Source organism: Caretta caretta, chromosome 26, assembly GCF_965140235.1.
Source record: "Caretta caretta isolate rCarCar2 chromosome 26, rCarCar1.hap1, whole genome shotgun sequence".
In the NCBI taxonomy this organism is placed as follows: Eukaryota; Metazoa; Chordata; order Testudines; family Cheloniidae; genus Caretta; species Caretta caretta.
The window spans coordinates 14,336,495-14,362,089 of NC_134231.1; the positions used below are offsets into that span (position 1 = coordinate 14,336,495).

The window sequence follows — 25,595 nt, forward strand, 5'->3', positions numbered from 1 at the left end:
CTCGGCTGGCTTGGGCTCTCATTCGTACTCCGGTTCTCCAGCTGGCTGACCAGGGCCTGTAGCCTGCCAGATCTCCCAGTCCCTGGCTGGCTGTGAAGCCACAGCCCTGGCCACTTGTTGGAGGCGGGAGGGTACTAGGTACAGCTGGAGTGAGTGCCCCTCCACTGCCTCTGGGGCCACCGGGCTTGCTGCTCTCTGAGCCCCTAGGTCCCCCTGTGCCCTACAATGTGGGCAGCATTAGCCCAGGGCCTCTTTACCTCAGCCCCCGCCCGAGGACAGAGGCATCCATCTAACCTCCCAGTTCCCTGCTCGGGGGGCAGTGGAGCCCTGGGGTGACCCTGTAGCAATTTCTTCGGCAGCAGCCCCCACCCCAGGCCGGGTTGAGCCAGTGCCAGACCTGGGAAGGTGGCGGGCAGAGCGGAAATGGGCCTGGGCCCCGGTGAAGAGGGGGTGGGAGGATGCTTCTCACAGTTGGGGCCCCTTGCTGCCCCATTAAGCCTCGGAGCTGGAGCCTGCTGCCTCCCGCTGCTTGGGGCCAGTGCAGCCGCCCCTTGGCCTTCACCATCCTGAGCGGTGAACCAGCCGTGCAGCAGGGCTCTTCGGCGCCAGGGGTCCCCTCACACCTGGGCCCTGGGGGATCGCTGGATGCTGCGCCCATCTTCAGCGAGGCTCATCCTTTGGGGCACCAGCGGCTGCCCTTGTTCTGTGTCAGGATCTCAGGCAGGGGGGTTGAATGTGGGCCAGCTGCTGGTTTTCACTCTTCCCCCTCCAGCCCCGTCTCTTGTTCCCTCGGAGCTGCCTTGGGCATGAAACCACCCGCTTGCTCTTAATGCAGACACCTGCCTATTCCTGGGGGCATGCACCGGGCCTGCTCCCTATGCCGCTTCAAGGGCTCCTGGCCCAGGGGCCGCCTGCCACAGGCAGGCCTTGGCCTCCAAACCCAAGCCTTTGCTTCTGCCATTGACAGTTTAATGGGCGGCACTGCAGGGAGGGGCTGGGTTTGCTGGGAGTGGTGTTTGTAGGGGGGTAGTTGCCCGGTGGGGCTTTTTTGCAGCGGAGTCAATGGTGCCCAAATCACAACATGCTAAAGGGGGGACAGGAGGGATGGGCCATGACCCCCATGTTGGTCCTCTGGGCTATGCCCTTGAGCCGGTTCGTAATCGATCCCTCGGTGCTGACTGCTCACGGGCAGATACCAGAGCCTCCGAAAAGGCCACTCGGGCCTCTACTAGTGCGCTATGTGGCAGAGATCAGACGCTGCGGTGAGGGACTGCAGCACCAAAGCCGCGGGCAGGCAGCCAAGGCCCCAGAATGGTAACTAATCAGCATTGACTGGGGGGGAGGCCAATCTGCCCCAGCCAATGTCAGCGTGGGGTGTTTCCAGGGGCATAGAGCACAGGGACTGGGCTCCCCTTTCCCAGCCGTGGCACAGTCCAGGGGGGTGAGGGCACGGGGGTCTCGCCCACAGAAGAAGCCGCAATCATTTCACTTCCTTTTTTTTAAATTTATTTGCAGTTTCCCAAGACAAACCCTCCTCCCCCCAAAATGGGACTCACCATTTACACTTACAAGGCTCAGAAAGAAAAGACAGTGAGAAGCCCAGACAAAAGAACCAAAGAGAAAGCAAGAGGGAAATTCAGCAACAATCCACCAGCATTCAGGGGACGGACAAACAGCTCCTCGGCCTACAGCTGAGTAGTAAGAGGCTTGCTCTGAAAAGGGCATGCAGAAGAGCGATACCCCCCCGGTCCCCAGCAGCGCACAGGGGTACCAAGGGCGCGAATGAAACACCTGCTTCCCCATGCGGCTGTGGAGGGCGCCCCCCCACTCTGGGTTTGGTGCACAAGCAGCTGGAGGAAGCCCCCAGCCTCAGAATTCCCCCCTCTCCTTTCCTGAGCAGCCTATGCCCCCTTCCCGCCCCCAAAGGATATGCGGGAAAAGAGGGGGTGGGCGAGAGCAAAGTGAGGCCCAGTCCCTGGCTTCTTGCTGGGATCCAATGCATTTGGGAGAGGGGCGCGGTGTAGGACTGGACGTCCCCCCTCCCTGTGCTCTGTTCTCCTGCACTAGCCCTAGCCTTGGGTGGGGAACCACCCTCCGGGACACCCCTCCTGAGCCTTGGCTAGACCAGAGGTCAGCTTGTCCTGACAGTGCCCCACTGCTCCAGGCGGGTTGGCGATGCTGGGCAAAGCCCAAACTATGGGGTAGGGCCGGCAGCCACCCACTCCCTCTAAGAGCCCTGCTCTCTTTCAATGCGGTGTCCGTGCTGGCTGGACGCACACCGCTGCGTTGGTCCAATGCCCCTGCTGTTTCACTGTATCCCTGGAGAGCTCTTCCTCTCCCATGGATCCAGCTTGGTGCCAGGGGGCCAGCCTCCCCCAACCCCCCACAAGAGCCCGGCTCATTCACTGCACATACCAGGAAAACGCCCAGCTCTCTGCTCCCAGCACACCCCAAACCCCTCGGCACTCACAGGAACTGCTCCCTGCACTTTGCAGGGGGGCCCTGGCACCAGCTGGGAGAGCAAAGGGGGACAGGGAGCCCATGCTGTGGGGCAGAATGCTGAGGCCTGCCCTCCCCCTGAGCCATGCTGCCTGCCTTGGTGACCCCCGGCACAGGGCCCTGGACTATAACCCCACCAGCAAGGTGCAGGAACCAAGTCAAGACGGCCACAGGCTAGGTCCCAGCAACCTTCTATGCAGGACACACCTGATGCCCGTTTGTCCCTAGCCAGGCCAGGACTGTGCAAATGTCCTTGATCCAAACCTAACAGGGCTTGCGAGGGCTGGACCAGCGGCCGAGGTGCTGATGCCATCCCAGGTGCGCACGGCTGGCTCCTCTCCGAGTTGGGGCAGGGTGGCCCTCCAGAGCCGTGACCTCGCTCCCCTACTCACTCTTGCCCCCTGCTTCAGCACTGCACCCCGCAGCTCGCCGCCAGCCACCCACCCGCCCTGCAACTCCACCCACTGTCCTGCCATGACTGAGGAGCCCAGCCCATGCCCACAGTGGGTATAATGCCCAGGCTCTTAGCGCTGGCTTGGGGGGGAGGGCGGGAGATCAGCTCCTGCTCTGCATTTCACGCACACACCCCCCAGCACGATCCTGCAGGGCTCACGGCGCTGCGGGCTGTCCAGCCACCCCAGGTGGAGTCCCACCCACGCGAGCCCCTTCGGCGGCACCTCGGAGGGAGGACATGAGTATCGTGGGGCAATGGGGCACAGGAATGCGGGGGGGGAGGAGAGGAACTTGGAGCCGTGTGAAAAACACCAGGGATCCAGTGACTGCAATTCCTCATGCACCTCTCACCTGCGCCTCTCACCCCCTTCCCTGCCACCCGCTTCCCACCTGCGCCTCTCACCCCCTGCCCTGCCACCAGCCACCCCCTGCCCTGCCACCTGCTTCCCACCTGCGCCCTGCCACCCCCTGCCCTGCCACCCCCTTCCCACCTGCGCCCTGTCACTGCTTGCGCCCTGCCTCCCCCTGCCCTGCCACCATCCACCCAGCTACCCCCTGCCCTGCCAACACCCTTCCCACCTGCGCCCTGCCACTCCCTGCGCCCTGCCACCCCTTTCCCACCTGCGCCCTGCCGCCCCCTGCCCTGCCACCATCCACCCAGCCACCCCCTGCCCTGCCACCCCCTGCCACCAGCTCAGCTGCCGGCAGCTGCTGTTGTCATGGCCGCCCTGGCCCGGGTGCTGTCCCGGCAGCGTTTAGCACTGGGCCTCTCCTGGCTGTCAGCTCCCCCCCACCGCCCCCCGGGCTCAAGGTGGCACCTGGACGGGGGGGGAGGGGAGCAGGCCGCCTGCTGAGAGCCCCACACCTGGGTCTGACCCTAGGGGACGGGCACAGGCTGGCAGCGGGTGCCCGGTGCTACAGCCCAGCAGTGACGGGCTGCTGAGCGGAGGGCGACACGAGGGTCCCAGGAACCGGGTCTCAAGTCGAGGATTTTTTTATTATTTTTTTTTTTTTGCAAAACTTGGGCCAGGCCCAAGTTCCGTTTGTCATGCACCATGGTACCGTAATGCTCCTAATAATGGGCAGCACGGCGTTCTGGGCCATGCTGGAGAGGCCCTCCTAGGACTACCATACTACACCTAATAATGGACCACATATGACACCATGGGCCCTGCCAGGGGCTCCTAGGCATTGCCGTAATGCACCTAATAACAGTGTCTGGAACCATGATACGATAATACACCTAATAATGGACAGTATCTGGTACTATGATACCATAATACACCTAATAATGGCCCATACGTAACACCATGGGGTCCTTGGCCATGCCAGAGGGGGCCCCCCTTCCCATCCTACCACTCCAGTAATACACCTAATAATGGACCATGCATAATACTATAGGGTCCTGGGCCATGCCAGGGGCTCCTAGTCACTACCATAATACACTTTATAATGTACAGTACCTGGCACCATGCAGTCCTGGGCCATGCCAGAGGTCCCTAGGGACTACCGTAAAACACCTAATAATGCACAGCACATAACACCATGGGGTTTTGGGTCATGCCATGGGCTCTTAGGCACTACCGTAATACACTTAATAATGGACCGCGTATAACACAGTGGGGTCCTGGGCCATACCAGAGGGGTCCCTCTCCCCTTCCTACAACTACCATAATACACCTAATAATGGAGCATGCATAACAACATGGGGTCCTGGGCCACACCAGGGGCTCCTAGGCATAACCGTAATACACCTAATAATGAACAGCACCTGGCACCATGCAGTCCTGGGCCATGCCAGGGGTCCCCAGGCAGGACCATAAAACCCCTAACGTACCGCGCACAACACCATGGGGGGGCTGGTTCATGTCCCCGACTCTGTGCCCGTTCCATGGAGGAGCTGAGGCAGCTCCCACCTTTAGTGCCGGCACGCAGACCCCTGCTGTGTCAGCCACGCTGGGCGGCAGGCTCACCCACCCACCATCCTCCACAGCCTGAAAACCCAACCTTGTGGGGACAACTTTCCAGGCTGCTGCACCACCGTGGCGTCAGCCGGCCCTGCAGCCGGGGCCAGCGGTGAGGTTAGCCCTGTGGACCCCTCTGACTGGTCCCAAGGGTAGGTCCTTCCACAGCCCTGGGCTCGGTCAGTGACGAGGGGGCCTGTCCAGTGAGTGCAGCCGGGACCGCAGGAGAATCTCTGCTCCTCCCTGTGGAGCCAGAGCTGGGACTGGAGGGGCAGCTGCACCCAGGGCCGTTGCTCATGGACGGAGCCAGGCAGGCCCACGACCCAAACCCCAGGGTCCTCATGAGGGGCTCGTGCTCCATTCGAGGGCTGCCCCAGGCAGGTGCAGGCTCAGATGCTGGCAGGGCTCTCCTCCATCGGCCTCCCACCAGGCAGCTGGCCCTTCCTGCGACCCGGCTGGGGAGAGGAGAAGGTGGTGAGCCTCCACGGCCTCCAGCATTCGCGCCCGGATGTCCAGCTGACAGCTCCGCTCTAGCCCACGGAGTCACGGGCTCCATGCAGGTTCTCTGCTCTGTGCCGTGCAGGCCGGCCGACTGGCGGAGAAGACTGGCCTCGTCTGCCCGTCCCAGGAGAAGGGAAGGTGCCGCGTGCCGAGCCCCTCACCGGTAATAGGCCCCAGCCGGGGCAGGTGTACAACACCTTGGAGAGTCTCCGAGCAGCTGGTGCCACCTGTCACGACCGCTCAGCACCAGCGACCAAGAGCCTGGGGAGTTTCGACTCGCCCTTGTCCTTCGCCGCTAGGACCCCGGAGCCCGGCTGACGAGCATTGGCAGTGTGGGGAAGGGACGCACGGAGTGGCCCGGGGGGGTTGCTGTGAAACTCAGCGATTCCTCTAGGGCCGAGTCTGGGGGAAGGGAATTCTCTTCGTGGCGGTGGGCGGGTCAGCCAGGTGCGGCCCCAGGTCGCTCACCCCGCCAGCCGCTGGGATGGCATCGCGCGGGGCGACTGTCCTGGAAAGGCGAGTGGGTCAAACGGTGGCCCGGTACGTGCTGCTCGTCCAAGGCACAGGGCCCATGGTGGGGCAGTTTCCCCACTGGTGGGAAGGGTCGAACCGGCCCCTTCAGGATCGACCTGGGGTCGGGTTGCCCAGAAGGTGGGTTCTCGCCCGGCGGCCCTGTGCCTCGCGGGTTCAACCAGCGGCAGATGCTTCATGGAGCGGACAGACGTGCCTCTTGGTGCTCGGAGATGCTCTCCTTAAACCCCGGCTGCTGGGCAGTCTTTGTCTGTGGGGAGCCACAGCCCGAGGCAAGGAGACGCCAGGTCATGGTAACCACACCGAGACGAACAACTCTGCTCACACCGCGTCGCGACAAACAGCACGGAGATCGCCGCAGGCCCAGAGCGTGCGGCCCCGGCACGGGAATGACCCCCCCACCATACCCTCGGCTCGGTGCACGAGAGCCACTGTGCCGGCCCCTCGCGACGGGCCCGGCTCGCACGCAATCGCCCAGCGTGGGCACAGGGCGCGCCCACGGCTGGCACACGCAGGGCCCAGCCCGCGAAGAGGAAAGGGTGGTTGTGGCCGTGGGCTGGGGGGAGAGAAGTTGGGGGGGGGGTTAGTTTCTCTAGTTGTAGCTCAGCCCCCAGAGCCCCCTCCCAATAACAAAGGGAGGCCGAGCCTCCCGGCCAGCCCCACACCCGCCCCCCATTAACACAGCGCCCGTCCCATCCCCCATGCTCTGCCCCCCGATATAAACGATAACGCCCGGATTGGCTTGCCACAATACGCAGACCACCCCCGGCACCCCAGCCCCGTGGGTCATGCGCTATCCTGTACTCGACCCCCATGAGGCCCACGCCCCATCCCCACAGAGCACACTGCACCCCCTGTGCCCTATCCCCACAGGGCACGTGCCCCCACGTCCATCCTGTGCCTGATTCTCCCACCTGCTTCTTGCCTGGGCACTTTCATGCCAAGTGGGCTTTGCCCCTTCCCCAGGCAGTTCTCCTCCACACTCTGCACGTCATGGCCAGTCACCTGGACCCACGGTGCCCCTCACTTCCACCGGGCAGTGCTGGCCCCATGGGGCTGGAGCGACGTGTCCCCCGTTTGCTCCTCTAGGACTTCCTGCCGCCCTGTGAGCAAACTATCCAATTCCCCTGGTCCTGACTGCCCATCACATCCCCCACCTGCCCCATGCCCCCCACTGCCCCCTGCCCCACCCCAACTGCCCCCATCCTTCCCCTACTGCTCCGCCCACCTCTGCCCCTCCACCAGTCGCACCCCTACTGCCCCGGCCCCTGCCTCACCCTGACCTACACCTGCCCCACCTGCTCACCGCATTGGACCACCCCCTTCCTCCTGCCCCACCCTTACTGCCCCCACCTACCCCCAGCGCCACCCCCAAAACCCTGCCACCTCCAGAAGCCCCGCCCACCTGCCTGTGACCCGTCTCTGTGCCCAAACACTCTGCCCCCTGCTCATGCCATGGGAGACGGGGATCCCTGAGCCATCGCATGTGCGCCAAGCTGCCCAGGGAGTCAGGAGCCACAGGCTCCGTCCCTGCCTCCCACACCAAACCTGGGCTTGCCTCGCGGGCGCCACGCGGCTCCAAGGACCCCACTGAGCGAGCCCTGCCAGGGCACACGGCCAGCCCCATCCCACAGAGCCAGCGGCCCAGCTGGGAGCAAGGCTGCAGGGCTCCAGGAACGAGCCCCCTGCCCAAGACCTCAGTGGTGCCAGGGTCTTTCCCAACCCATTCCCCAAAGGCCACTTCAACTGGGACCTCTGGAGCGCGCCCCACGCGGGTACGTCGCCTGGCACTCACACGGCCCATGGGCACAGCCGGCCATGGCAGCAAACGGGACAAGGCCGGGCTCACCAACACGCTGAGGGGCTGTAAGCCCAGCTGGCTCCACAGAGCAGAGGTCGGGCGCTGACGAGGGGGGGAGCCCACTGTTGGCCCCTTGTGCCCGTTCAACACCCCAGCCCCAGCCTGTCCCCTTTGCCCCTACCTGTGACTCAGCCCGGACTGTCCAGCCAACCCCTCTCTGGGAGAGGGGCCAATCGAACATCCCGGGGGCAGCAGTGGCAAGGGGCTGAGCTGGGATGGGGGGCACCGGCTCATTGAACATGGACAGGGCGAGGAGGAGGAGGGGACCCAGATGCAGCAGGCACGTGGAAGGGCAGCTCAGCCCCTCGCTTTTGAGGGAGTCCAGCCCCAGAGCCCAGGCCTTCGAGCTGGAGACAGGACCAGAGAAACCCCCGTTTGGTTTCCTCTCCCCTGCGGGGAATCTGACGGAGCGCTGGCCAGAGGTGGGCTTAGCTGGAGACCACGGCTCCCCTGGGACTGGGCTGCTGGGACGCTGGAGATCCCCTGCGGCCGCTGGGGGAGCAGGATTGGCCCTGCTGCACTCTGCGCTCCACCTAGGGCCTCCCCGCCCTGCCCGTCCCTCTGGAAATTCAGCGTCCAGCAATAGCCGAGAGAGAGGCCTTGGCGTGTCACCCCCGTGCCAGGCCTCCAAGCTCCGCCACTCCCCACCACCTCGGGACCGTCCCTGAGCAAATCCCGGCACAGCCATGCCACCTGCAGGCGAGGGGGTCGGGGGAGTGGGTTCATCTCACAAGATCTGGGCCTTGGCAAGAATTTGGCATATCTCCACTTCGCAACACCCCCTTCTCCCCCCCCTGGTCGGCGGTGTATAGGGAAAGCCAGCCGTCGGCTAGCGGGGGGCCGGAGTGGGCATCCAGGCCCAGCAAAGCCACGGCTCCAGCGACCAAACCCACCAAAGAAGAAACGAACGAGGCGTCCGAAGAATAGTAATATCATCGTCATCGTCATCAGAACAATCCACAAGCACAGCTAGAAGGGGAAGATCCGGGGATGCCCGAGCGCTCGGGAGCAGAGTCCGCTGTCGAGGAACGGTTCGAAAAACAGGTCACAGATGTCCAAGCGCAAACACGACCACGGGACACGACCACGGGGAAGGTCCATGCTTCGACAGAGAATGCAAGTCGTCTCGGCGGAGCGCCGCTCAGCGCGGGGGCGGGCAGCGCGGGGGGCGGGCGGCGCGGGGCTTTGGAAGGAAGGTTTGTATCAGAGTTTTGGAACATTTTCATCGCAACACCCGTTCACCTGGCTGGACGGACACGGGGGGCGCTGGGGAGAGGGGGCGGCTGGGTCTGGAGAGGTCACGGCCGGGCTTGGGCTGGGGCGGGGTTGATTGGTTGGTTTTTTTTTTGTTGCTGTTGATTTTTTTGTTGGTTTTGTTGGGTTTTTTTCTGCAAACACAGGCACTGGAAAGGGGCAGGGGGAGGGGGGGACACGTGCATGCGGGCGCGTGCTCGGCACCGCTGCTCCCGGCTAGCGGCTCAGCTCAAATCACCGTCTCCTTCGGGACGAAACCAAAACAGCCAGCGGTAGCTCTGCAAGACACAAACACACACATGCCGTGGGCCGTGCCCACCCCGCAGAGCCCGTGCTGGGACGGCCCCCGGGGCAGACGCAGCGGGAGGCCCCAGGGGCTCTGCCCCGGCCGCAGGCTGCGTCTACACCAGGGTTTGGCTGCCGTAGCAGGAGGGGAGTCTTGTCACTCTCCAAGCCAGCAGAGCTTCCTACTGTAGACCGGGCCTAGCTGCTCCTGCTGGGGGCTTCCACCAGAACCAGACCTGCTGACCCACCCCGTCGAGGGTCCCTCCTCGTGGGCACAGCCCCCTCTGCCAGCCCAAAGCAGGGCTGGGTCAGCAGGGGCTGGTTCTGGTCGCACCATCCCTGGAGCGGCACCGGTGGGGGTGAGGGTGGTCCGCCCGGCGGGGGGGGGGGAGGGGGGTCGCTCGGGCCCTGGCCTCACCTTCACTGCAACGGTGCCACGGGTGCCCCCGAGCAGTGGAAGTGGACGTTCTGCCACTTGCCGTCACGGCGGTGCCAGACGCGGGTCTCCTCGGACTGGCTGGTGCGGGGGCGGCCCTGCCCGTCGATGTACTGCGTCAGGCGGATGTAGGCGATGCAGGCGGCGTCCTCCCCGATCACGTGCACGTGGGGGTTCAGGATGGTCGTGTGGATGGGCTTGTTGTTTTTGGATAACACTGGGGAGGCAGAGAGCCTCTGTGAGCCGGGGGGCGGCCTGCACCCCCGGGCCAGGGGGACGGGCCCAAGGGACCAGAGGTGAGCCCAGGGAACGCGATTACAGCCTGGGCGGGTCGTGGGGAGTCCTGGGGTGGGGGCAGGTCACGGGGGGGCCCTGGGGTGGGGGCAGCTCTTGGAGGATCATGGGGAGGGGGCAGGTCTTGGGGGCAGGGCTGTGGTGAGGCCCACTGAGTCAGAGTCAGGAGGCGTCTTGCTCTGAGCATCAAATCAAGGGCCAGGGCCCAGCCAGAAGGATCCTGGGTGCTGAGCTGGGTTGGGCTGACAGGACCCCTGGGCGCCAAGCCAGGCCAGCCAGCAGGACCTCTGAGCGCCAAGAGGGGCCAGGGGGCAGGTCCCCCCAAGTCCTGTGCCGTGCTGGCCGATACGACCACTGGGCACCGTGCTGGGCCGGCTGCCAGCAACCCCGGGCACTGAGCCAAGCCCAGCCAGCAGGCCCCCGAACCCTGCGCTGGGCTGGCCAAGGTGAGCCTGGAGGCCGAGCTGGGCTGGCCGTCAGCACCCCTGGGTGCAGGCTCCGGGGGGCCCAGCCCGGCCCTGGCAGCGGGCACGCTCACTCACAGTTTTCGAAGTAGAATCGGTGGAAGTCCATCCCCTCAACCAGGTTGCCCAGGGCTTCGGGTTCGAATGACGTCAGGCCTGGGTCGCAGATCTTCCTAGAAGGGAAGAGCTGGGCGGTGAGCCACCGGGCAGGGCGCCTGGCCGCGCCCCAGCCCCACCCAGAGAGAACCCGCTGCCCCTCCGCCGGGACCCCCCATCTCCCCACCTGGTGGGCAGGGCCCCTGCCTCCTCCCCCGCCTGGGCTTGGCTCTCAGCATGGCCCGGGGGGTGGGGTGGGGCCCTTACCCAGGCCGCCCGCTGAGCCCCCCACCCAGCCCCGCTCGGCCCCCGGGGACTCACGCGTAGGCCTCGAAGTCCCCGTTGTTCACGGCCTCGATCAGCTGCTCGGTGATCTTGATGATTTCCTGCTTGCGGGCTGCAGGGCGGAGAACGGGGGGTGTCAGCAGGGGGCGGGCACCGTGGGGAGCTCGTGGCCCCCTGGGCCAGACCTGGCCGTTACCCACGGGTGGGCTGGCTCATCGCGACCCACCATCTGCTGGTCCGCGGCAGAGCCCGGCACACGGGCCCGCCCCCTTCCGCCCTGGCCGAGGCGCTGTGTGTGTGGGTGTGTGTCTGGGGGGTGCATACGGGGGACGCCCGCTCTGGCCCTGCCTGGTGGGCGCCCCCAGGGCTTCTGCCTCCAGGGCCCACAACCGGGCACCGCCCACCAGAGCAGCATGCCCTGAAAAACCAGTCAGCTCGCGTCCCTTCCTCACACCCTCCCGGCCCAGCCCCATAACCCTCCCGCGCCCCATGCCCACCAGCTCCCCTGTGCCCCATATCCAGCCCGGGTCCAGAAACCTCCCACGCCCCATTCCCAGCCCAAAGCCACAAGCCTGCTGCACCCTATGCCCACCACAGCCCTCCCATGCCCCATGCCCACCCCTCTGGTGCCCCTTGCCCAGCCAAGCCCTATAGCCCTCCTGCAGCCCATGCCACAAACCACCCCCCCGTGCTCCATGCCTGACCCCCATCGCTGTGAAGCAGGCCTGGGGGGAGGAAGGGGGCCTGGGAGAAGCCCAGGTGACCCATTTAGCTCAGCGCCCATGCATTATGCAGCAGAGCCGCGGCTCAGCTCCCCGCCAAGGCTGGCTCCTCGGAGCGGCGCTCGGAAACTTCTGGCCTGCCCCGCGGCATCCATTTCCTGCCCCCGGGCCCTGCTGGGATCCCCCCTCCTTCCCCACGGGCCTGGCAGCCAGCCAGCCCTGCCCCTTGTGCCCTCCTGTGCTGGGGCAGAGCGGAGCTGAGCCTCTCCAGGGGGCAGGGGTTGGGGTCAGGGCATCCTGCCCTGCTCCCAGTCACAGCGGGGCGAGGGAGGGGAGATGCAGGCCCTGAGACACTTCAATCCAGTGCAGTGGGGGGTTCTAGTCTAACCCCTCTCTAGCCGGCACCCCCGGCCTCAAAGCTCCTAGGGGCCTGGAGCCTGCCCCAGAGGGGCTCTTCTTGCCAGGCACCCCGGTTCCCCTTTCTCTCGCTGTCTGGCCATGGTCCCTGCTCACCCACAGAACAGCCCCTGCAAGGAGTGATGTGTGGGGACACCCCCTCCCTGCCCAGCATAGCTGGGGGAATACACGGGAGGCACACCAGGCATCAATACCAGCAGGTGCCAAGGCAGAGCATGTCCCACCTGCCGCGGGCAAGGGTGAAGGGCCAGCTGGCCCACACGGAGGAGTTACACAGTCATGGCCCGTCTCATCCGGGCTCCTGGCTGCATCAGTGGCCAGCCCCAGATGGTTCAGCAGAAGCCAACAGTGGCAGATGGGGGCTAATCCGTCTCCCTCCATCCCTGCCTGAGGCTGGTTTTAGCCCTGAAGCACGAGCTTTGCTATCCCTTCTCAAATTCGCTGCCATTAACTGTGCTGACTCTGGAGGTTCTTGTTAGCCACATAACCGTCTCATCCTTTTTGACTCTTGTTCTTGGCCTCAACTGCTTCCAGTGGCAGGGAGTTCCACCGGCTAACGGTGTGACAAAGCAGCTCCCTTTATCGGTTTTGAATTTCAGTGTCCCTGAATGTCGCCTTGTTCTTGTGTTTGGAGATGGGAGAACAGACGCTTCCCCTGCTCTAGCTCGGCCATTGTTTTATATGCTTTTAGCCGGTCCCCTTTTATTTGTCGCCTCACGAAGGGAAATGAGCCCAGTCCTTTAAATCGCTCGTCACAGGAGTGTTATTCCAGGCCCTTGTTCGTTCCCATTGTGCACTGAGCTGGGGGGCCTGGTCCTGCCCACCAGAGCCAGATGGGGCTCCCCCACTGATTTCTAGAATGGCTTGATAGTATTTTTCGGAAGTGTCTAAGAAAGCCCCTCTAAGCCACACGGCCCGGTGGAGCCAGGTGCGTGTGAATAGCATTTTGGGGCTGCAGGTCTCTGGGTGGGTCTGCGTGGGGAACTGACGGCTCAGTTATTAGTTACAAGTCATGTTATTGTAGCCACGGTCCAGGTACCCAGCTCAGGCTGACAATACTGCTGTGGTTAGACCAGGACAGCTCCCCGCACAGACACACTGACCCCAGGGCTGGACAGCTGCAACTAGAGCCAAACCCTCAGGCCAGCCGATCTCTATGGACAGGCAGGCCCAGGGGGCGTGGGACGCTGCGGCCCCTCTGGGCGCCGTGTGCCAGGCTTCTCCTGGCTCCCTTGACCATTGGAGAGGGATAGGGTGAGCGAGGCCTGGCCCAGACCCACAGGAACATCCAGCAGGGACTTCCCAGGGGCAAGCCCATCCCCGCTCCTCTGCCCAACACACTCCCCCCCCCACCCCCCCCGAGAGCCTGCACCCATCCTTCTTGCCTGGGGCCCTCCATGCGACTGCCCCACTGCTGAAATCCCCAGGCCCTCCTAACTCCCTGCCTATGGGGCTTCCCCCACAGGCCCCCTGCCCTCCGCTGCTCACTTCCTCACCCGGACCCAGGTGCTACCCTACGTGCTCTCCAGGCTGGTCCCCAGACCCGCTGGCTCGCCATCCCTGCCCCTGCTCTGGCTCCAGCCTCCCGGTCCCCTCCACAGCGTGGGCGCAAGAGCCTTCTCCCCTGCAGCCTCCCTGCCTCGCTGCCCTCATTTCCAATGGCATTGGTAACCTTTGCTCCTCCCGCACCCAGCCCACGCACTACAGCCCCCTCCCGCTCAGCACCACGCGGCGCATGCCGTGTCCGGGCCCAGCTGGATGCCAGGGTCCCAGCCCAGGGCCTTGACACTTTCGAGGAAGAGGAGATGCGAGGGGCCCTTGGGGTTGAGCCCTTGTGCTGTAACCCCAGCTCCTCTCTCAGATTCACACCACGCAGACGGGAGCAGAACTAGGCCCCCTGAACGGCCGTATCAGGACATCAGCCCTGCCCTGCGGGAGGGACCTTGCGCCCTGGGCCCCGGGTTGAACAGCCCATACCCTCTTGGGATCAGCCAGCCAGCACCAGTCCTCGCTGCCCAGAAACCACCCAGCATGCCCTCCTGGGGCGAGTGCCACAACCCCTACTGAGCCTTGCTCCCCTGCCCCGGGTCTGCCCCCCACCCCTGAGTTAATTCAAATCCCTGCCCCTCCACATCAGCTCCGGCTAATCGTCCTTAGCACCCAGCAGAGCCTTCAGGGGAAGGGAACGCTCTGTCCCCACCCCAGCCCGCTCCAGAGACTCCTCAAATCCTTCCCCGGCCCCAGCCAAACCAGCCCTTACCTGGGAGCCTGCCGGCCATGCCTGCTCCTCTCTGCTCAGCTCCCCACCCCTGGCTCAGTGCTAGCTGCCGGGCACGGCAGCTCCCATTCCCTGTGTCTGCCCCTGTCATCCAGCCCTGTAAACGATCCGCGCCGGGACTCCCGGTGCCCAGGACACCCGCCTCTCCGGCGGCTGGGCAGGAGCCCGGAGCCCAGCGCTCCAGGGAAACAAGTGTGAACCTGAACTGAGCAAAACTCTCCTCCCGCCAGCATGTCCCAACACAGCTCTGCCGACGCCCCTCAGTCCTGACCCGCAGCCCCCTGCTAGCCCAGCCCTGGCCTCCCCAAACAGCTCTGCCGACGCCCCTCAGTCCTGACCCAGCAGCCCTCTCTGATACCCCCGCTCCGCCCCCCGACTCTGCCAGTGGCCCTCCATGCTGCCGTGCCAGCCCACTGGTTCCCACCTGGGCATTGCGGACGGGTTTGGGCTCCGTGCCAGGAGAGGACACACTGAGACCCAGCCCCGGGGCAGCTGCCAGGGCAGATTTCAGGGCGGATCCAAGCTGGGTGACTGAGGTCGAGCCGCAGCCCCCCTCCCCAAGCCCCACTATTTACGCTGGGGAGGCAGAGGGTTCGTGACAGCTGGAGATGGGCAGGGCTGGCTGGCGGCAGTGTCCGGGGGCCCGGAGCCCCTCCTCACCGTGTTCAAAAGGTCAGAGAACCTGGCGGCTGGGCCGGGAAGGCCGAGAGATGGGTGAGAAGATGCATGGAATGGAAAAGTGACACGGGGAGGAGCCCAGGGAAAGACGGGATTCACCTGGCCTGGGACGCATGCCCTCCCCGCCAGACCCAGTCACGGCAGCACCGAGGCCGGGCGGAGCCCCTCGGGCACGGGTCTCTCCCCAGCACCTTCCGGCTGAGCAGAGGAGCCGAAAAGGGGAGAGCGCTGGTTGTTTTTACCTTCAAAAATCCAGCTCTCCGGAGCCCAGACCACGCAGGGCTGTGATCGAGGTGCCAGGGAGGGGTTCGGGAAGGGGAGGGCTGGTGAAAGCCCCCCGCTTTTGTTTATGGCCCTGGTAATCCACTGGGGACTGCATGTTCCTGGCTCCCCTCGGTGCCCGACCTGCAGGGATGAGTTTGTTCCAGCCCCAGCCGGAGAGTTTTAGCTCAAGCTAGTGTTTTAGCTGGACACAAATGGCCCCTCTTTGGTGGGAGATGTGCCCCGAGACGCCCCCCCCCCCCGCCCCAAAGACAGCACCACCGAGTCAGGGACGAGCCTGCTTCTAAAGGCAAAAACCAGCAGGAGAAGCCTTGATACCTGCCCTGCCGGCCCTTGGCACCATGCTGGAAAGGAGCGAGGGGCCCCAGCCCTGACCCCCCCATCCCCGTGGTGGGGTGGCTTATGGGGAGCGGAGCGGCCCGCACCGGCTTTGCTCCAACTGTGTGCAGGGCTCATGGCGCAGCATTGCCAGGCGGGCACTGTGGTTGCTGCGGCACTCAGCTCTGCAGCGGGCGTGGGGTGGGCACACCCTGTTGCTGTTTAGCCCAGCGAAGGGAGGCCAGCTCCTGGCCCGGGCACCATTCGGCAGCGGTGAAATGGGGGTGGCGGATGCCCACGTTGGGACCTAGCCGGCCCCGCCTTGGTGAGGGGCTGCGGTGGGCAGAACCGCACCAGAAGGGGCCCGGTTCCTTTCAAGCCAAAGGAGACAGAGCATGTCTAGAGGCCTTTGCTTTGGCCCGGAAGAGGGACAGTGATTGGGTCCCGCTGGAAAACCCTGGGGCCCGTTGCTTGCCCAATCCCAGCAGGCACGCCTGACTAGAACCGGGGCTGTCAGCTGCCATCGGACCAAGGGGAATTGCCCAGGCTCAGAGCGGTGGCAATGCTCGGGGCAACGTCCCCGGCTGGCTGCCCTGGGATGGCAGGCTCAAGGCTAAGGACAGGGGAGTCCCCACAAGTGGTGTCCAGCTCGGCCTCCACACACAGAGCACAGAACAAATGCCCGGCGCTCAGACCAGGAGCCCCGAAAGAAGCTAGCAAAGGGGCAGATGAGCCGTAGTCCCCACCGCATGCCGCTGGGAGGCACCCGACGGGCGACTTCACCCGGTCATGGCGACCACAGAAACAAGCACAGCGCTTCCAGTGCCGAGCCGCAGGCCCCCCAGCCCTGCTACTTACGCTGGGGAACAAGCGGGTTCGCCACGGCTGGAGACGGGCAGGGCTGGCTTACGGTAGGCTGCGGCCCCTCAGTGTCCGGGGGCCCAGAGCCCTTCCTCACCGTGCTTAAAATATCAGAGAACTTGGTGGCTGGGATGGGACAGACGAGAGAAGGATGAGGAGACAGGTGGAATGGAAGCGTGACGGAGAGGAGGAGTGCGGGGAAGAGCCCGGAGCTGCGGGGAGGCCAGGGGGCTTTTTGAGTTGGCTGGCCCAGCCGCACTGGTTCCGATAGCCAGCGTGCCCTGCGCTCTGCCTATGACCCTGGGGAATGGGATTGGTCTGTGGTTTAGTGTCAGGGCTCCCTAGGGGGCTGAGAGCCAAGAACACCTGGCTTCGAACCCCAGCCCTGCAATGGACTCGCTGCGTGACTTGGGCCGGGCGCACAGTGGTACCTTGCCATTCTGGGGATGGTAATGATTAACCCCCTCTTTTGCTCCGTGTCTGTACAGCGCCTGGCGCAGTGGCGTCCTGGGGCACGTGGACGTGCCAGTAATACAAATAATACAGTGACCTCTCGTGCACGAGTCTGGAGGCTGGTACTGGGACGATCAATAGAAGGGAGCGATCCTGGCAAATCCAGCTTATAACGCTGCTGTTTGGAGGGGCGCAAGGCAGCAGGAGGCTAAGCCAGCAAACAAGTTCCTGATGAAGTGGGGAGAGAAATGCTCAGCTCTGCTCCCCTGGGGTTTAGGGAAGAGTTCAGGCAGCATCCCAGGGGAAATGCCGGCTGACTTCAGACAAGTACTGTAGGAACGGGCCGAGGGCAGAGATGAAAGGGAAGAGGTCGTGCTGGGGAGGGGGGCAGCATGGCAGGGGCTTTAGAGCGAGTCTCGCGATGTTTGCTCTCTCTTGAAGCCCCAGCTCCTGGAGGCAGGTGATTACCAATAAAGGCTCAGCTTTCCCGCCACCGGCATCACCTGCCTTGTGGAGAAAAGCTTGGCAAGTAACCTAAAGGCACAGAAACCGGGCGGCAACGAAATGGAACCCAACCTTCATTGGGTCTTTTTTTTTGAAATCTCAGTCAGGTCTGACGAGGCCACGTTCCGGATTCTGAGGGCCTGGCTCGTCCTGTTTGATTGTCTTACGCCGGCAGCACTGAACGTGAGCGTCTCCAGGAGCCGGGCCTTCCAGGAAAACTGCACCCATTGCAAGACTCACTCTCAAAGCACGAGAGGCGGCAGATCCGTCTCTCTAGCTTGGCTCCTGGACACCGGGACCTCCTGCCCAAGCCCCAGGGGACAGTCACCTGCAGGGCTGATTGTTCTGCCACAGAGGCCCCAGTCACACCCGCTACTTACGCTGGGGAGGCGGAGGGTTTGTGACAGCTGGAGATGGGCAGGGCTGGCTGGTGGTAGGTTGCAGCCCTTCAGCATCCGGGGGCCCGGAGCCCCTCCTCACCGTGAATAAAATGTCAGAGAACCTGGCAGCTGGGACAGGACAGACAAAAGAATGGAGAGAAGGATGAGAAAACAAATGGAATGGAAAAGCGGCAGACAGGAGGAAAGCAGGGGAGGAGCAGGTGTGGGAGTAGCTGGTGTGGGAGGAGGGTCTGTATTGATTTCCAAGAGCAGGGCTTCCCCGGTGCTGTCAGGGACAGGGAGCAAGACTATGGACTCCGTGGCGCTAATTTCCCTCTAAGGACCCCTTGGTATTAATACCAAAACCAACCTGCCGTGGCAAAGCCCCTCGGTGCCACAAGGGGCTAGCCCAGGTCGTCGCCTTGCGGCAGGAGAAGGCTGCATTCGTCCTCCAGAACCCACCCCTGCATCCCAGTCTGGGCGAGGGGTGGGGGGCAGGCGACGGGCGGAAAGGAAAGGCTCCCGGGGCACTTCACTGCGTCGAGATGAACGCCTAACACGCTAAACGCAGACCACGCCCCCATGCTGCCCAGCTGAGCGGGCACAAAGGGGCCACAGGCAGGCATCCCCTGGTGCAGACAGCCCCTCTGCCCAGACACAGGGCTCTGTGCCAGCTCCCGGCAGAGTGGAGACCAGAAGGGATGTGGCAGGAGCAGAGAGCAGCGCAACAATTTTGCACCCTTTGCAAAGGCCCAGAGGCTGGGGTGTGATTTAGGGCAGCCCTCGCGTGCTCCGGGGTGGGGTGGAGGGGATGTATCTGCCCCCGCAGCCGCTGAACAGGGCAGAGTGGCTGGGGTTACTCCCTGCCCTCTAGGTGCCCTGTCCTCGGCATGGCTAGCCATTATAATCCCCTCCCTAACCCTGGATCCCAGGCGAGTCCTGCCCTGCGTCCACCCGCACGACAGCCAGCCCCAGCACGGCTCTCCTGCCGGAGCCGATATCCCACTTCCCGGCTGCGTCCCCGTCGGACACTGACTGTGGGCCCCTGGGCCTGCCTGATGCCCCACACGAGATGGCAAAGCCCCACGAGTTCCCCCCGGGGCCCAGGCAGGGTTGTTCCCCCAGGACGTTTTCTAGCGCTCCGGCCACGAGGCCACTTGGGATGGGAGAGTGGCTGGACGGGCTGTGTGGGAGCAGGCCCTGCACCCCCAGGACGAGCAGTCCCGGTGACTTACACAGGGCAAGAGGAGATGGGCTGTACCAGGGCTCTTGGCTGGGGGAGTGGGGGAGAGCGAGCGGATACAGCAGGAGAGGGAGAGATCCCAGGGAAAGGAGGAACGCTGGGTTTCACACTGCGGGCTGCGGAGAGATGACCGTGGAGCCCTGAGGGGGCATGAATACAGAGAGAGAGACTGAGGCCCCAGGCTGGGAGCCAGGACTCCTGGGTTCTACGCCCGGCTCTGCCCCTGACTCCCAGGCGCTCCGTGGCATCGCCCGCTCTCTGACATGGGGCTGGTGACCCAGAGACCCACCAGAGGCTGTGGGGAATGCTGGCCGGGATCCCGCAGCCCAGGTACCTAGGGCGCAGGAGCTGTGGAACGGCAGAGAAAATCGGTTTGAAAACCAAGCCCCACAGCCCTGCAGGAAAAGGGGACGTCGACCTGGATCCCTGGGGGAGTCCCAGCTCGGGCCAGCCCAGTGCCGGCAGGGAACAGGAGAGGAGCCCAACGGCAGCCACATCGGCATGCAGCAAGCTCCAGCCCAAGGCATGCAGAGAGACTCCGGCCCAGCCAGGGCACACAAACAGCGCACCCTGTCCCAGACCCCCCGGCACACGCAGAGCGAGCCCCCTCCCAGAACCCCCCACCCCCGGCACACGCAGAGCGAGCCCCATCCCAGACTCACCCCCCCACCCCCGGCACACGCAGAGCGAGCCCCATCCCAGACTCACCCCCCCACCCCGGCACACGCAGAGGGAGCCCCGTCCCAGAATCCCCACAGGCTCCACATTCCCAGCTTCTGGCAAACAGAGGCTAGGGACACCATCTCTGCCCATCCTGGCTAATAGCATTGATGGACCTATCCTCCATGAACTTATCTATTTCTTTTTTGAACCCTGTTGTAGTCTTGGCCTTCATAATATCCTTTGGCAAGGAGTTCCACAGGTTGACTGTGCATTGTGTGAAGAAATACTTCCTTTTGTGTGTTTTAAACCTGCTGCCTATTAATTTCCTTTGATGACCCTAGTTCTTGTGTTATGAGAAGGAGTAAATAACACTTCCCTATCACTTTCTCCACACCAGGCATGATTTTATAGACCTCAAGCATATCCCCCCTTAGTCATCTCTTTTCCAATCTGACAGGTCCCAGTCTTATTAATCACTCTTCATACGGAAGCTGTTCCATCCCCCTCATCATTTGTGTTTTCCTTTTCTGAACCTTTTCCAATTCCAATATATCTTTTTTGAGATGGGGCGACCACATCTGCATGCAGTATTCCAGATGTGGGCATACCATGGATTTATATAGAGGCAATATGATATTTTCTGTCCTATTTTCTATCCCTTTCTTAATGATTCCCAGCATTCTGTTCGTTATTTTGACGGCCGCTGCACATTGAGTGGATGTTATCAGAGAACTCTCCGCAAGGACTCCAAGATCTCTTTCTTGAGTGGTAACAGCTAATTTAGACCCCGTCGTTTGATAGGTATCGTTGGGACTCACCCATGGAATTCAGCTCCGGGTCCTCTCTACTGACTCCTGCCAGTTCTGAGCCACGGCAGTGCCCCAAGCTGGGTGAACCCCCCCAAACTGCCCCTAGATCCCACAGGATTGAAGTGTCTCTGGTTCAGTGTCCCCTCTCCTGTCTCTGCCCCCTCGTCTTCCCCAGGCCCCCCGCTTGGCCCCCATTCTGCCCCCTCGCTCCCAGCCGACCCCACAACTGTCCTTCTCCTGGCTGATCACTCAAGGCTGCTAACGCAGAGATGCCAGCTGGCAGGCACGGCCTGCCACACCTTGCTGCCCGGCCAGCCCTGGGGGGCACCTGGCTGGCTGCTGGCGGGGCTGTTACCTTTCGTGTCCTCGTCCTCTATGGTGGTGTTGGTGCTGTCGGACGATTCCTGCGAAGACAGGCGGGAGAGGGAGAGAGACCAGAGAGAGCGTTAGGCAGGGCTGGGCCAGGGTCCCCCGGTGTCCGGGCCAGAGCCACGGCCCCAGCTCAACCCACGAGCCTTGTCCTGCGTCTGCCCCACATGTGGCCCCTCTGGGAGTGGTCTATTAGGGCCCCGCTCCTGCCCACTCTTGAGCCGGGAGTGATGCTCAGCAGAACTGTGATGTGGCAACCCCCTTCAGTACCCCGCTGTCACGGAGTCCCCGGGCGATGCTCTGGAACTGCTCCCCATGAAGCCAGGCAGGACTCTGGGGAAGTCTCCTCTCTGGGAGCAGCCTGTCTGCAGGACACACAGCTCCCCCGGCTCCACCTTCCTGGGTCTGACCTCGGAGCATTCAGCAGCCTCTGCCCCTCCGTGCGCTTCCCAAAGCAAGTCCGCCCAGGTGGGGTCCTGGGGAAGCCAGAGGGTCCTGCCCCCCAACTTTGTAGTCAGACGGGACTCTCAGCCAGCCAGGAGAACAGAAGGTTTATTAGACAACAGGAACATGGTCTAAAACAGAGCTTGTAGGTGCAGAGAACAGGACCCCTCAGCCGGGTCCATTTTGGGGGCGGGGGGGGGCCGGAGCCAGACAACCATGTCTGCACTTCACTCCATGTCCCTAGCCAGCCCCAAACTGAAACTCCCTCCAGCCCCCCCTCCTCTGGGCTTTGTCCCTGTCCCAGGCCAGGAGGTCACCTGATTCTTTTGTTCTCCAACCCTTCAGCTCTCACCTTGCAGGGAGGAAGGGCCAGGAAACAGGGTGTCGGCCATTCTCTGTGTCTAGACTCCTGCATACACCTGCCCTCTAGGGCTCTGCAATGATCATACACCCTTATCCCACCACCTAGATACTTAAGAACTGCATAGGGGAAACTGAGGCACCCCCACAATATTCAGAGGAAACATTAAGAACAGTCCCGCTTTGTCACATCTCTCCCCCCTTCGAGACCGAACTGAGCGGGGTCACTTTAGCCGGTGACCTGGGGAAGTTCAAAGCCACCAACGTTCCCATGGATGCCCCAGCATCTCTCCTGTTCCTTGGTGGGAGTTACACCAGGCCCTTCCAGTTTCACGCCCTCCCTTAGGTCGGGGGTGGTCGATAGCACTCGCATGCCACATGTGAGAAGGTTTATGCGGCCCATGCCGTTTTGCCACCCCAAAACACCCGGGGGTCAAACTGGGATCGGGTCTTCTCCCAGCGCTCTAGTCTGGAAGGCTGCAATTCGGGCTCTCTTGGTTAAGAGCCCCCATCTTGACCTGGGCCACATACTGTTCACTTACAGAACTAGCATGGAGACATTCCTCTCTCAACAACCTTGTCTCCCCAACAAGCTGGCCCAACACAGCCACTTGGTTATAGGTTATAATGTTCAACTTTCTTAACAGCTTTCACTCCATCTGAGACCTTCTCAAAGCTATCCACACTGGATCCTTCAACAGGAAAGTCAGTGGATCCATTCACAACCGAAAATTTCTGGCTGTTAGGAACTGAAACTTTCTTGATTAAATCACTTTCACACCCTTCAGTTGCAGAAAACTGCTTGCAAAGACTCCATGAGGATTCCTTTCCCTAGGGCTTTTCTATGCAACAATTCACCCCTCACAGAAATTCTGCTCTTACCCTCTTCACTGAGGGCTTGCTCTCTAGAGGAACACTTTCCTGAGCAACAACAGACTCTTTCTGGGTCTCCCTTACATTCAGAATTACCTCTGGCCCATCCGGCGGATTCCTACACAATCCCCGTTCAGGCAAACTGACAGACTTCCTAGATCCGAAGAAGTGAGCTGTAGCTCACGAAAGCTTATGCTCAAATAAATTGGTTAGTCTCTAAGGTGCCACAAGTCCTCCTTTTCTTTTTGCGAATACAGACTAACATGGCTGTTACTCTGAAACTTCCTAGATAAAAGGTTAGAAGCATTCTCCTTCCCTTTGCCACACACAAGTTTAGGAATCTTTTCCTTCTTGCTACAGGTTTCCACACCCTCAGTAGGTAACACGATCACATCACCTTCACACAGGGCCATTCTCCCGAGCAGACACAAACTTAGGACCATTCCCTTCCTGGGCTTTAGCTGAATCCAGAACCAGCTCTGAGACAACTGCACGACCCTCAACCATCACAGGCTGAAAGGCCCCTTCTGTCTCCTCCACAGACAAAGAAGAGCCGGACACACTTTCTCCTTTCCCAGGCACACAGGTTGGGATCTCATTCCCCTGGTCCCAGCACACAGGGCTGGTCACAGACAACTGCTTGGAGATCAGGGTAGCCCCCTCCATAGGCAAGTCAATACCCCTGACAGACACAGGCACGTTTCCTTCACTGTCCCACTTCTCCACCCAGCTAACAGGTAAGGTCCAGGGACACTCATCTTCCACTCTCCTCGCCTTCCCACCCTGCTGACTAGACACAGCCATCAGCTCACAAGGCTGCCTAGGCTCATCCAGACTTTCCTTACCAAGCACCTTGCCACTCCCCACAGATCCCCTGCCCTGACTGTGTCTCCCCCCACTCAGCTGGGGTCTCAGCTCCCCCCTTGCTCAGCGCTGCCCTTGCTGTCCCAGTGGGGTAGGCAGCGAGCTCCCTGCTTTCCTCACTACACCAGAGCCAGCCTGAGCCCCTGAGCCCCCCTCTCCGGTGTGCAGGGGAGCAGAGAGCATCTCTCTGTCCCACCCAGCCCCAGGGGGCTGGTTACAGGCAGGCAGGTAGCCTGAGCCTAGCCGATCCTCCCCCCTGCCAGCCAGGTCATCTGCATTTTCACTGACCATTTCCCTCTCCGCCGATTGGTTCCCTGGATTCAAATTCAAACCCTTGGCAGTTACAGGAGCAGGGAGCCTGGATCCTGTCCCAAAGAGACAGAGTCACCCCACAACAGGGTCTCGCAGCTGGTGTCCTGGAGCACCCCAACGGCCGGCCAGCCCCACCCCTCCTGGGTCTGCACAGGGATCTGGGCCATAGGCAGGGCGAGGGGCTTCGTCCCTGGGACCCTCACCCAGCTCACACAGCCCCTCAGCCTCTGAGGCTGCACCACCCAGGGCCTGACCACAGTTCTCTCTGTCCCAGGATCTCGCCACCCCAGGAATGTCTCCCCATTGACCATCACCTTCCGCTCCCACTGGGGGTCCGAGGGGCCTGGCCCCAGGAAACTCCACACAGACACATAGGTTGGGGTCAGGAGTGGGAGCCCGTCCACCTCCCCACCCATCTGGCTGACGGAGTCTATGGCCTTGGGACCCAGCAAGGGAGCTAGACACCGGGGCTTTTCCGCAGGGTCCCCCTGGTTCAAATCTCCAGCCTGCTCAAAGGCAGTGAGGTGGCATCCACACACCCCCCTCCTTAACCAGGGGCAGCAATTTAGTCTCGAGGTTCCCTGCGGAACTGGCCCCCCGGGATCTATCCCCACTCATCCCTGGGAGGTCCCCTAGGCCTCTCCACCCCACCACCGCCAGTTCATGCTGCTGCTGCTTCTGCAGCTCTTTCTCGGGCTCTCGCTGTCTCTCACAGTCCTCTTGCTCTCTCGGACTCAGCTCCAATCCCGTCCGTCTCCGATCCCCGGATGGGGAACCCGATCGTGAAGACCCTCGTCTGGTCGGGGACAGGAGTCTTGGGGATGCCTGGCTCCCACTCCAGCTGCTCCCAGATCCTGCTATAGCCCCAGTTGGGGTCAGGAATCTGTTCCTTAGAGCGGTCATCCTCCTCCAGCTGCACGATTAACTCTGCTTTGGTGAACTTTCCAACGCTCAACCCTCTCTTCCTGCACAGGGTTACAATGTCCTTCTTAAGGAGACGGTGACAGGCCATCGCTCCGCTCTTCCCAAGTTGTTGTGGACTCACAGGCCTGTGTGCTCTCAGCTCCCCACGGTCTCCAGGGAGAACCCCTAGTGTGCCAGCCCTTCTCGAGGTCACCACCTCTTTGCCAGGGCCAAGCCGCAGGCTCCTCCGCCCCTGAGACTGCTCACTGCAATCCCCAGGGGGACCCCATTACTGCACAGTCCTTCTCGCTGGTCACACACTCCCAGTGGTTAACCGCCTCCCGAAACCACTCCTCTCTGAGCCTTCAGCATGCCTGGTCCTCGTCAATCCCCCTTCATTTTACTGCTCCCCAGTCACTTACTGCAGGAAGCGCCATCCATGGGGTGCAGTACATCCCACCTCTGCCACCAGTTGTCACGGAGTCCCTGGGCGATGCTCTGGAACTGCTCCCTGCGAAGCCAGTGAGGACTCTGGGGGAATCTCCTTTCTGTGAGCAGCCTGTCTTCAGGGCAAAAAGATCACACGGCTTCCACCTTCCTGGGTCTGACCTCAGAGCATTCAGCATCCCCTGCCCCTCCGTGTGCTTCCCACAACGAGTCCGCCCAGGCGGGGTCCTGGGGAAGCCAGAGGGTCCTGCCCCACAACTCCGCAGTCAGACGTGACTCTCAGCCAGCCAGTAAAACAGAAGGTTTATTAGACGATAGGAACATGGTCTAAAACAGAGCTTGTAGGCACAGAGAACAGGACCCCTCAGCCGGGTCCATTGGGGGGCGGGGGGCAGTGAGTCAGACAACCCTGTCTGCACTTCACTCCTGTCACGGAGTCCCTGGGCGATGCTCTGGAACTGCTCCCCATGAAGCCAGTCAGGACTCTGGGGC

At 62.5% G+C, this 25,595-nt stretch overlaps 1 protein-coding gene across 18 annotated transcripts in view; it reads right to left on the reverse strand.

Annotated features, from left to right (window-relative positions):
• Positions 1 to 8,724: 8,724 nt before the first annotated feature.
• The window catches only part of CAMK2B (calcium/calmodulin dependent protein kinase II beta), a 167,046-nt gene continuing 150,175 nt past the window's right edge, over positions 8,725 to 25,595 (reverse strand). For 9 of the 18 annotated variants that reach the window (XM_048829395.2, XM_048829393.2, XM_075123459.1 and 6 more), the window contains 6 exons: positions 20,887 to 20,935; positions 17,817 to 17,945; positions 10,960 to 11,035; positions 10,621 to 10,715; positions 9,767 to 10,001; positions 8,725 to 9,341 (listed from right to left, as the gene is read on the reverse strand). In XM_048829395.2, the coding sequence (XP_048685352.1) occupies positions 9,769 to 10,001; positions 10,621 to 10,715; positions 10,960 to 11,035; positions 17,817 to 17,945; positions 20,887 to 20,935 (582 nt within the window). In that variant the 3' untranslated portion in view covers positions 8,725 to 9,341; positions 9,767 to 9,768. The remainder of the gene's footprint in view (positions 9,342 to 9,766; positions 10,002 to 10,620; positions 10,716 to 10,959; positions 11,036 to 17,816; positions 17,946 to 20,886; positions 20,936 to 25,595) is intronic. The other 9 variants (XM_048829401.2, XM_048829400.2, XM_048829399.2 and 6 more) reach the window with 2 other exon arrangements.